At 43.2% G+C, this 12,329-nt stretch overlaps 1 protein-coding gene across 1 annotated transcript; it reads left to right on the forward strand.

Annotated features, from left to right (window-relative positions):
- The first annotated feature begins 3,668 nt into the window (after positions 1-3,668).
- LOC113024558 (uncharacterized) lies at positions 3,669-4,592 on the forward strand. Its single transcript, XM_026171737.1, has 2 exons — positions 3,669-3,853; positions 3,945-4,592. The coding sequence occupies exons 1-2, from the start codon at positions 3,779-3,781 to the stop codon at positions 4,590-4,592; spliced, it is 723 nt and encodes a 240-aa protein (XP_026027522.1). The 5' UTR covers positions 3,669-3,778.
- The last annotated feature ends 7,737 nt before the right edge of the window (positions 4,593-12,329 follow it).

Raw genomic sequence — 12,329 nt, forward strand, 5'->3', positions numbered from 1 at the left:
GCAGAAAAACAGCCCCATAGCATGATGTTTCCACCCCCATGCTTCACAGTAGGTATGGTGTTCTTGGGATGCAACTCAGTATTCTTCCTCCAAACACGACGAGTTGAGTTTATACCAAAAAGTTCTACTTTGGTTTCATCTGACCACATGACATTCTCCCAATCCTCTGCTGTATCATCCATGTGCTCTCTGGCAAACTTCAGACGGGCCTGGACATGCACTGGCTTCAGCAGCGGAACACGTCTGGCACTGCGGGATTTGATTCCCTGCCTTTGTAGTGTGTTACTGATGGTGACCTTTGTTACTTTGGTCCCAGCTCTCTGCAGGTCATTCACCAGGTCCCCCCGTGTGGTTCTGGGATCTTTGCTCACCGTTCTCATGATCATTTTGACCCCACAGGATGAGATCTTGCGTGGAGCCCCAGATCGAGGGAGATTATCAGTGGTCTTGTATGTCTTCCATTTTCTGATGATTGCTCCCACAGTTGATTTTTTCACACCAAGCTGCTTGCCTATTGTAGAGTCACTCTTCCTAGTCTGGTGCAGGTCTACAATACTTTTCCTGGTGTCCTTCGAAAGCTCTTTGGTCTTGGCCATGGCGGAGTTTGGAGTCTGACTGTTTGAGGCTGTGGACAGGTGTCTTTTATACAGATGAGTTCAAACAGGTGCCATTCATACAGGTAACGAGTGGGGGACAGAAAAGCTTCTTACAGAAGACGTTACAGGTCTGTGAGAGCCAGAGATTTTCCTTGTTTGAGGTGACCAAATACTTATTTTCCACTCTGATTTACGAATAAATTCTTTACAAATCATTTTAAGTGGGGAACTTGCACAATCGGTGGCTGACTAAATACTTTTTTGCCCCACTGTATGTGATGTCTTGATAAATCGAGCAGATATTTGAACTTTACACAGCTACATTCTCGCCTGAAAATATCTTAAAAGTTTCTTTTGTGACCCAGAAAAAGTAATACGTTTTTTAGCCGCGCTCCTCCGCCATTGCTGCGCTTACAAGTACGCACAGGCTCCGACAACCGGCTAACAAATGCGATCCTCCTTTTCCCCAGACTACCCTTTCTGGGTCACAAAATAACCTTTTAAGATATTTTCAGGCGAGAATGTAGCTGTGTAATCCTGAAATATGTCTGTGAAGGTTCTCAGTCATCCAGGTCATCGTAGTTAAACGTCAAGACTGGGCCAAGAAATATCTCAAGACTGATTTTTCTAAGGTTTTATGGACTGATGAAATGAGAGCGAGTCTTGATGGGCCAGATGGATGGGCCCGTGGCTGGATTGGTAAAGGGCAGAGAGCTCCAGTCCGACTCAGACGCCAGCAAGGTGGAGGTGGAGTACTGGTTTGGGCTGGTATCATCAAAGATGAGCTTGTGGGGCCTTTTCGGGTTGAGGATGGAGTCAAGCTCAACTACCTACTGCCAGTTTCTGGAAGACACCTTCTTCAAGCAGTGGTACTGGAAGAAGTCTGCATCCTTCAAGAAAAACATGATTTTCATGCAGGACAATGCTCCATCACACGCGTCCAAGTACTCCACAGCGTGGCTGGCAAGAAAGAGTATAAAAGAAGAAAAACTAATGACATGGCCTCCTTGTTCACCTGATCTGAACCCCATTGAGAACCTGTGGTCCATCATCAAATGTGAGATTTACAAGGAGGGAAAACAGTACACCTCTCTGAGCAGTGTCTGGGAGGCTGTGGTTGCTGCTGCACGCAATGTTGATGGTGAACAGATCAAAACACTGACAGAATCCATGGATGGCAGGCTTTTGAGTGTCCTTGCAAAGAAAGGTGGCTATACTGGTCGCTGATTTGTTTTTGTTTTGTTTTTGAATGTCAGAAATGTATATTTGTGAATGTGGAGATGTTATATTGGTGTCACTGGTAAAAATAAATCATTGAAATGGGTATATATTTGTTTTTTGTTAAGTTGCCTAATAATTATGCACAGTAATAGTCACCTGCACACACAGATATCCCCCTAAAATAGCTAAAACTAAAAACAAACTAAAAACTACTTCCAAAAACATTCAGCTTTGATATTAATGAGTTTTTTGGGTTCATTGAGAACATGGTTGTTGTTCAATAATAAAATTATTCCTCAAAAATACAACTTGCCTAATAATTCTGCACTCCCTGTAAAGACTGCAAGCCTTACTGCTCCTGGCTGCAGGCTGATGACGCCATACACTCAGCTTTAACATCCCTATTGGTTCAAAAGTAAACATAATGTCCTTATCTTTGCTGTACACTGTTTTACCTTTTTGCTACTTCAGCACATGAACTGAAATCAGCTGACTGCAGTGCAAGTGCACAGGATGTTTTTATTTCTGTCTGCTCAGTGTGCAGATAAGTGAAGAACCTTTGTAACATAAGTAATGACATGTAATTAATGAATTTGGCACAGTAGTGTGTTACATCACTGTGTTACAGAAAAATATAATGTGATTACAATAATGCTGAAATCAACCAGACTCTTCTAGAGTACACACAACTGGACTTTTAATATAGGAATAACAATATTTAAAAATCCAGCTCTGAAAACGTTAGGAAGCTGTGTAAAATGTAAAAAGAAAAAAAGCAATGATTTGCAAATCTCATAAACCCGTAGTTTATTCACAATAAAACATGTAACATATTTGAAATGACAAAATGTGAAAGTTGTGAAAAATATTAGCTCATGTTGAATTTGATGGGAGTAACACTTCTCAGAAAATGTTACAGCAATGTTTTCCACAGTGCAGCATCCCTTCTCTTTTACAGTTTTTTCTGATGGCTTTAACCCTAACTGTGATTCTTATAGCACAATTCCTAAAACTATTAATACTTGTAGCAAAACCACTCACTGAGTTTGCAAAACTGGAAGCACAAACACTGCTTTGCACTCAGTTTGCAATTTTGTAACACACACTTTGCAAAACTGTAGGCACAATTCACAGCACAACACTCTTTTTGCACAACTGTAGGCACAATTCACTGCTTACACTCAATTACCAAATTTCCAACACACTCCTAGCAAAATTATACACATGTATGGCTATCATTAACACTATTTTTGCCAACTGTCTGGCACACTTTCACATGTGTAAACTGTTTTAGATAATTAGTCCACTTTGCAATCAGCCTAATCACTATAAACAGGCCACAGGTAAGCCTTCTATGTGGAGTACAATGGAAGGAGCAATAAGAGTGAGAAGAATCAGAGGAGGCCGAGGGAGAGGACGTGGAGGTGAAGAAGCAAGAGGGTTAGAGTAAGTTAGAGGAAGAGGACAAGGAGGAGCAAGAAGAGGATGAGGAGGGGAAAGAGGAAGGGTAAGAAGAGTAAGAAACAGAATAACTGATGACATCAGAGCTACAATAGTGGACCATGTCATTAACCATGGGATGACCCTGAGGGAAGCTGGCCAATGGGTTCAGCCTAAACTGAGCTGCTACACTGTGGCAAGCATCATTAGGACATTTCGAAATGAGAATCGGTAAGTACTTTGTAGCACTGCCATACTCTAATGAGAAACACATCAGTACCATACATGCAAAAATACTGAAATTGTTACTTTACAGAATTCCTAGACGTCCAGATGTTGGGGGCAGAGGCAGAATGTTCACTCCAGAGCAAGAGACCCATAAAGTGAACATGGTGATTGCCAATAATGCAATAAGACTGCGCATACAGCAGCGCATAATTGACAATGACACCATCTTTCAAAATATACACAGTTCAAGCATTTCTGCACTAAGTCGTGTACTTGCGCGCCACAGAATAAGAATGAAGGAAATTTACAGAGTTCCTTTCGAGAGAAACACAGAACGTGTAAAGCAACTGCGATATGACTACGTGCAGGTAAGCTAGTGTCATTGGTTCTGAATTTGGAGGTGCATACTGTAGTGCTGTGCATGGGCCTGATGTGTTGCATTTGTTTTGTCTTGTCCAGAGAGTGATGGAACTAGAAGCAGATGCAATGGGACATGAGCTACTTTTTGTAGATGAGGCCGGTTTTAACCTCAGTAAAACCAGGAGACATGGCAGGAACATTATAGGACACTGTGCCATCATCAATGTCCCAGGACAACATGGTGGTAACATAACCATGTGTACAGCTATAAGCCAAAATGGTGTTGTTCACCATCATGCAACCATAGGCCCATACAACACTGCACACCTTAATGCATTCCTGGACACCTTGCATGACATGCTCACTGTTCAGAGACCAGAGCAGACCCGATATGTCATCATATGGGACAATGTTAGTTTTCATAGGGCTGCTTTGGTCCGCAACTGGTTTACAGACCATCCATCCTTCATGGCACTCAACCTCCCTCCATACTCTCCATTCTTGAATCCCATCGAGGAGTTCTTCTCTGCCTGGCGCTGGAAAGTGTACAACCGTCATCCTCATCAACAGGTAGCCCTTTTACAGGCAATGGAGGAGGCATGTGGAGATATTGACCAGGCATCATGTCAGGCCTGGATACAGCATTCAAGGAGATATTTTCCCCGGTGCCTTGGACTGGAGGATATCACATGCGATGTGGACGAAATTTTGTGGCCGGACCCAGAAAGACGACATGATGTAGGCTGATTGTCTTTTTTTTTTCCTTTTTTTTGGTGAAATTCCTATTTTTTTTCTGAACTTTGTCTTGGTTTTGATGAGTGTGAATAAACACCAACACTTGAAGTTTGGATCCTTGTATGTTTACATGATACTATGACAAAAGTGTGACCTCAAATTTACATCTGTACACAGAGAAAGCAAAAGCCAGATGTGTTTTGTATTCATACCATCAGTGTGCAGTTGGCGCATTGTGTGCTTAGTAGATGATGGCTTGTGTGTACTGTTTGATACGAAAACACCATTTTTACGAAGGTGTGAAGAGTTAATCTAGCTGTGTTCGCTTTTGCAAGAGAACTACAATGTTTTGATAATTGGGTGACAGGTTTTCTTATTTGTGTGTAGAGTTTTGCAAAAATAGCCAATAGTTACAAAAAATGTGCTTAAGCAATCAGAAAAACTGTAATGTGCCTCATGATGAGCCTTTTGAAGCACTTCAACGTGATTTGTGTAAGTGGAAGAGTCACAGTAGCTGTTGAGGCAGGACACTGGGGACTTCTTTGGCACAGGAACTCCTCCAAATTGGTGCTCCGCCTGCAGGCCAGGCCACCTGTCTCAGAACTGGTTTGCAGCATCTGACGAGCGGTCTGTATGCCTGAATTAGCACTATAATACTATTGCCACAAATCAGTAAAAATACAAAGAAAGATTTTTTCAGTGTCTTGGTGTTGCCTTTAAGGTGTTAATGTAAGCACACTAGCTGGGTTTTACATTTATACACACTGATCTAAGTGTTGCTACTGAGTAAATGTGCTACATGAAGAGCTGCACTGACAACATGACAATGGACAAACGTATTTGGATTTATCCAAACCAACAGACTTGGATAACCTCAGATGTCTGGACTCTTCTAAAGAAATGGAACCCAGCCTGCAAGTCAGGGGACAAAGCTCAATACAGTGTTGCAAGGGCATAGCTGTGGAGAGGCATCAAAGCTGCAAAAAGGCAAATTGAGTCTTGTTTGGAAGAGACTACAGAATATTACCAATTGACAGGCTCCACACCTGTCACGACCCCTCTGACACCATATTGGCAGAAGAATTAAATAACTTCTTCTCTTGCTTCGAGGGACCTGACACCAACCACTGCTTTCTCGTCCTCCAGGAACACCAGGTGAGACAGTGGCTGAAACCTGTGAACATCAGAAAAGCTGCTGACCTGGATGTAGTACTTGGAAAAGTATGTTGTGCCTGTGCTGACCCGAGTGGGGGAGTCCTGACCAGGATGACCATCACTGTCACAGGCCACTATGCGCCCGTGCCTAAAGACAGCAACCATCATTCCTTTGCCAAAGTGATCTGCTCCAAAGTCTCAACGACTACAGGCCTATCGCCTTAACATCTGCAGTCATGAAATGCTTTGAGAGGATTATCCCGCAGCACATAAAGGCTTGCCCCAGACAGAACTTGGACTCTCATCAGTTTGGATACAGGGCAAACAGATTGACAGAAGACACCATTGCCACAGCCCTACACACAGCTGCCACCTGCCACCTCAAGCAACCAGGAAACTATATCAGAAGGCTTTTCATAGATTAAAGTCGGATGTTCAATATGATCATTCCTGGAATCCTGGTTGAAAAGCTGATTATCATCGGTTCACCCCCCTCCAATTGTGCCTGGATCTGGGATTTTCTGTCCAACTGCCCCCAGGGTGTTAAGACTGGCGCTGCTTGCTCCTGTACCCTGTCTCTTAGCATGGACTCCCTCCAAGGCTATGTGCCGAGCCCTCTCCTGTACACTTATGATTGTACACCCGCCCAACACCATCAGTAAATCTTTTAATGACACTCCAGTCACTGACCTCATGAGCAGAGGGGACAAGACTGCGTACAAGGAAGTGGTTAAAAGCTGGCACTTTGGTGTGCTGAACACTAACTTTTGCTCAACAGCATTAAAACTAAGGAGATGGTGATTGACTTAAGCAGGAGCACAGGAAAGCATGTTCCTCTTCACATCAACAGGGACTGTGTTCAGTGTCCTCCTTCAAGTTCCTGGGGACTCACATAGCTGAGAACCTTTCAGGTACACACTAACCAATGCAGCAATTAAAAAAAGCACAACAGCACCAGTTTAACCTAATGGCCTCTTGTAGGAGTTACAGGTGTTTAAAAAGTAGGACAGCCCAGCTGAGAAAAAGCTTTTATACCTGGGCCATCAGGACACTTAGCACTAAGCCCAGTGAATGGGCTTAGTGAGCTTCTCTCACCACCCCTACCTACAGTATTCCTGTGTAATATTCAATAAAACATTCACACAGTGCTGCCAAATGTAACATTACATCATAGTACAAAACACTAGCATAACAAGTACAATATCCTTCTTTGACAAGTGCAAATCCTTTTTAGCAAAACTGTATTTATGTGTATTTTTACTTTTATATTTGCTATTTTATTTTTTATACTCACTATTCATTATATTATAATTTTTATTCTCTTGAATGAATGATGAGTGAAAGCATGTAAGAATGTATGTATGCTAGTCTGCTGAAATGTAAGCTCTGTTCCAATTTCACTGTAAAATGCCTAAGTACATCAATAGCAAAGGAATTTTTGATCTTTATCTTTAAATGAACAAATGTTCATTCATTTTGGTATTCAATATATGGGCTATTGAAAAATCTGCGATTGTTAACAAAATGCTGGATATAGCTATGTTTACTAGGTGTCATGAAGCTCTGTGTGGCAGGCAGGAGACCCAAAATGCAGGACTCAGACACAAGGGATGAACTCAAAACCACAGCTTTAATTGCTGGCATGGGAAAACGTGTATACAATGCAAACTAAACTGGGAAATAATAAACTAACACACCAGGCGATCCACACAGCATGAGGGATGACGCGACACTGACCCAGAGAAACACAGGGTTTAAATACTCTGGGAAGTAACGAGGGGAATGAGACACAGAAGGAGGGCACAGCTGGGAGAAATCAGAACTGATGAGACAAGGAAGCAAAGTAGGATACACTCACATCAGACACAGACCTTCAAAGTAAAACAGGAAGTAGCACAGACGCAGACTTGACTAAGGGAGACAGAGCAACTAAGAAACACAGAGACAAACCATAACTCTAAGAACCAAAATACATTGGGAAATACTAAGCATGGAACACAAGAAACTAGACTCGAGGGAGTAACAAAAGACCAACCATGAGAACCTAATTCACAATACAGAGTGACAGAAACCACAAGAAACTCAAAACATGCAAAGACACTGACCAAGAAACACAGACTTACACAGAACAGAGGGGGCACAGAGAAACATGAAGGGCAAGGGATCAAAACTAGAAACCATAGAATAAATCACACGAGGACAAAACAGAAAACAAAAGCAGTGCACAGTAAACACCGGAGCCCAAGAAAACAGCCCAAACACAGTTCAGTTCAGGTGGCCGACTGTGCGGACGGCAACGGCGGCGACGTGGAAACAGTTCAGGGGGCCGACCGTGCGGACGGCAATGGCGGCGACGTGGAAACAGTTCAGGGGGCCTACCGTGCGGACGGCAACGGCGGCGACGTGGAAACAGTTCAGGGGGCCGACCGTGCTGACGGCAACGGCGGCGACGTGGAAACAGTTCAGGGGGCCGACTGACGTCCGGCTAGAGGCCCAGAAAGTGGCTGGCGATGCTGAGGTGTTGGACGTGTAACAACCGCAGGACCAGGCGAGGCAGAAGCAGAGGCTGGACCAGGTGACGGCGTGGCAGCTGCGGATGGTGACACTGCAGGTGACGGCTGAACGGGCCCCTCCGACCCTCCAGCAGAGACAAGGAACGGCTAGCCGGGCTCTCCAGAACCCCCAGCGGACACGAGGAGGGGCTGGCCGGGCTCTCCAGAACCCCCAGCGGACACAAGGAAGGGCTGGCCGGGCTCTCCAGAACCCCCAGCGGACAAGGTGTGCTTGACAGAGTGCTTGATGTGCTCACTCGAGCCTCCGGCAGGAGCAGATGTAGGGCCAGAGGTTGTGGGGACCCCTGACTGAACGTGTAGCTGGGTCAGGAGGCCCAGGATCCTGACACTAGGAAAGTTAAAAAAAACAGTCCAATATTAAAATAGTGAAAATACTGATAACAGTATCACAGTTTCCTTTAAAAACTATAAATATTACAACAAGGTTGTTAAAGGTCCTAGCAGGGTGAAACAAATTATGAACACATTTGTTCCTCATTTGGACACGAGGGAAAACAACAAAAATGCAGAGCTGGAGAATAAGTTTAATATTAATACAATTTTAGTTGATAAAAATAAACTTTCTTGACATTCTTTGAAATTAAAGTAGTAATTCTCTGGTGCCTGTGTTGTTTATAAGCAAGGACAAAGAGATAATCATGCTGTCAGCATCTTCCAATAAAAAAAGATCACAAATGCAGGGCTTTATGTTCTCTAGTAGTGTACTGGAAGTCTGCTACAGGGCCATTTTACAACTGACAATAGATAATTATGTCCTTGTTTAAAATTGTTATTTATTATTTGTAAAGAAACTATTAAAAAAATATTAAAAAAAAACAAAAAACAAAAAAACCAGCAGGCTTATTATGCTGCATACTCCATTTGGTTTTATTTATCTTGCACAATTTTACACCAACAGTTGACAACAGTTTAGGGTACCTTATATTGTAAGGTAATTACCTTAAAATATTAAAAAGAAACCTTTAACAATCCCACAACCTCCTATGAACAAACGCTTGGCAACACTGGGAACGAAAAACCCCTTTTTAACAGAATGAAAGCTCAGGCAGAATTGGGCTCTTGGACAAGCAGCCATGTGCCACAGCTAGTTGAGGCTGAGGGGAAAGAGAGCAAAGAAAAGACACTATAGGAGAAAGAACCAGCCATATGCTACTTAGAGACCATCAGAATGAGCTGAAAGGTCTGAAGATATATAACTCTGACAGTGATATTTGGATACAGTTAAGATACAGTAAGCTATAAGGCAATGGTTTCTGACCAAAGGAAAGGTCAGTAATACATCTTATTATATTGTGTTATGGTTTTTAGGTTCTGGGGGATGTGGCACTTATCCATCGTGGTAATTGCAGTTTGCTAGGCTATGATACCATCATGTTATACTGAAATGACTAACAAAAAGGGGGAAATCTCATTTTCTAGTTAGAATACATGCAAGCGTCTTCTACTACTCTGGGACTGTGCACACACAGACAGGATGATAACCCAATTAAGAAAATCTATTAAAAAATGTCATAAACACTGACATTTTGTACCATTGAACCACACTCTTTATGCCAAATCAGATCTCAAATTAATTTTAGACAGTATTTTTGTGTTTCCCCATCACATTTACCAAAATTGGCTCCACCATATTCTTCGACCTGTGGTCAGTTGTGGAGCTATGAGCAGCATTTATAAAATTTCTCTTCCCACTGCACACGTCAGAATGATGTCTTTTATATGTCATCTTTGGTCACCTGCTTTAAGCTCACTGAACGGGTTTGTGATGGGGTGTGGTTTATGGCTCAGCTGCAGGTGAAGGGTGGAGCAGTGGGTTCAGAGTGTGGTGTCAGGGTAGGCTGACCCATCTTTGTATGCATCTCCAGTTCCATCTGCGGCTGAGTCAGTCAAATGAAGTTAGAATGACCCGGAACAGTATGCCACCTTCTGAAATGGGACTAGATCATAAGAGTTATGCGTGAAGGAATGCAGAGTGGTCAGCCAATATCTCCCAGATGACCTGGGCTCTTAGTGCTAAAACAAAAGTGAGCAGTTACACGTAGGGTTGCCAACTCCCTGAAAAATAAATAAGGGACACCTCGTGGCCAGGGCCGGGCGACCCAGTTGTCTTCACCTTTCCCAGTGTGGTGAATTTTCTAGCTCTTTTTTTGTGTGTGAAATTATTTTTTTAACCATTTGACTTGAATTTGATTTAAGTAGATGTGTATTCTTTGTGATATGAACACATGTGAAACAAATGATCATTTAGCCATTTATTTTTAGCTCAAAATGACAACATTAACACAGTAAAACAGGTCTCTTTCTTAAACAGAAGCCTGTCATGCTTAACTTTTGAGAATATAAGTAAATCTTTCTTTAAAAGAACTCTGTCCTGCTTAACTTAAAATTATAGAAAACAATAGAAAGAAAAACATTCTTGTAACAGTGCACATTTAGTGCATTTAGTACAATTGGCTTAATGCTAATCAGCTGCTCCTGTTTGTAAACCCGCTTGTTCCCATGATTACGCATCTTAACTCATCATCATTATTCATCTATGTATTACTTTTATGTATTAGTCATCTATTTGTTGTAATCATCTATCCTTACAGTTGTTTATTACACAAAATAAATTATATTATCACACTTCTGGCCACATAGCACTGATATTCACTGCACATGCCCATATTAACTTTTTCCAGCCAGGTGTTTTCCTTTTCCCATTTTTCCCTTTCTCTGAACAAACATTGCTACTCTAATGCTGGGCTTACACTGTGCGGTTTTAGGCCCATTTTGAGCCGATTTTTGAGTGATCGGACCGATTTTGGCCTTCATTGTGCGTCGTGTAGTATACGTGGGGTAACGAGAAGTGATTAACACCTCACGACCAGCTCCCGATCATCAATCGCTCGTGAGGGTCTCACCACAGCCGCTCACACTGCTCGCGCGCAAACACGTAAACGTTGGTGTAAAAGATGGAGCAGCACGGCTGTGCAGCCTGTGATCTGGACACAAGCGATGGAGGCACACAACCGTGAAAATAGTTGGATTTACATTGCTGCTCAGTCACAGCTGCCCGATCAATGTTTTTCATTAGCAATTTAGCAAAGTTGATGGTGGTGGTGTGTGTGTCTGTGTGAGTGTAATGCTGGGCTTACACTGTGCGATTTTTGGCCCATTTTGAGCCGATTTTTGAGTCGTGCGACCGTTTTGGCGATCGGCCCGATTTTGGCCTTCATCGTGCGTCGTGTATCGTGTAGTATACGTGGGGTAACGAGACGCGATTAACACCTCACGACCAGCTCCCGATCATCAATCGCTTGGTCGGGAGGGTGTCACCGCAGTTTGTCACACTGCTCACGCGCAAACACAAATGTCGGCGAAAAAGACGCCGCAACACGGCAGTGCAGCGTGTGATCTGGACACAAGCGATGGAGGTACAACTTGTAGAACTTTGGAAAGCTCATCCGAGCCTTTTCGATGTGGCCTCAGAAATTATCACGACACAACAACCGTGAAAATAGTTGGATCTACACTGCTGCTCAATCACAGCTGCCTGATCAATGTTTTTCATTAGCAATTTAGCAAAGTTGATGGTGGTGGTGTGCGTGTCTGTGTGAGTGAAAGACTGAGAGAGAGAGCGCGACAGATTCTCTGTTATAACCTTCATGTTATGGAGGCACAGTGTGAGCACTCAGGTCGCATCAGAGCATCGGGCGGTATAGTGTGAGACCTGCATCGTGACCTACCAACTTCTAACCCCTGCGAGTCAATCGTGCAGTTTGAGCAGGAGCTGAATAACGTGACTGAAAAAATCGCACAGTGTCTGCCCAGCTTTAGGTGTACTGTCGTCCGAGACTTGCACCGCAGTGTCGGCGTTTGTTTCCCTGTTGGCCATGCTTCTTGTTGTGGTCATCTGTTGTCTTCCGGTATTTTCTCCGTAAGCGACCTTTCCTCGACCAATGAGATGAGTGGTAATCTGAATTGTCATACTCGTAAGTGTGCTGTCAGCTCATTGGTCACAAAGCAGGAGAGGGGCTGG

This window comes from Astatotilapia calliptera, chromosome 6 (genome assembly GCF_900246225.1).
Source record: "Astatotilapia calliptera chromosome 6, fAstCal1.2, whole genome shotgun sequence".
Classification (NCBI taxonomy): Eukaryota; Metazoa; Chordata; class Actinopteri; order Cichliformes; family Cichlidae; genus Astatotilapia; species Astatotilapia calliptera.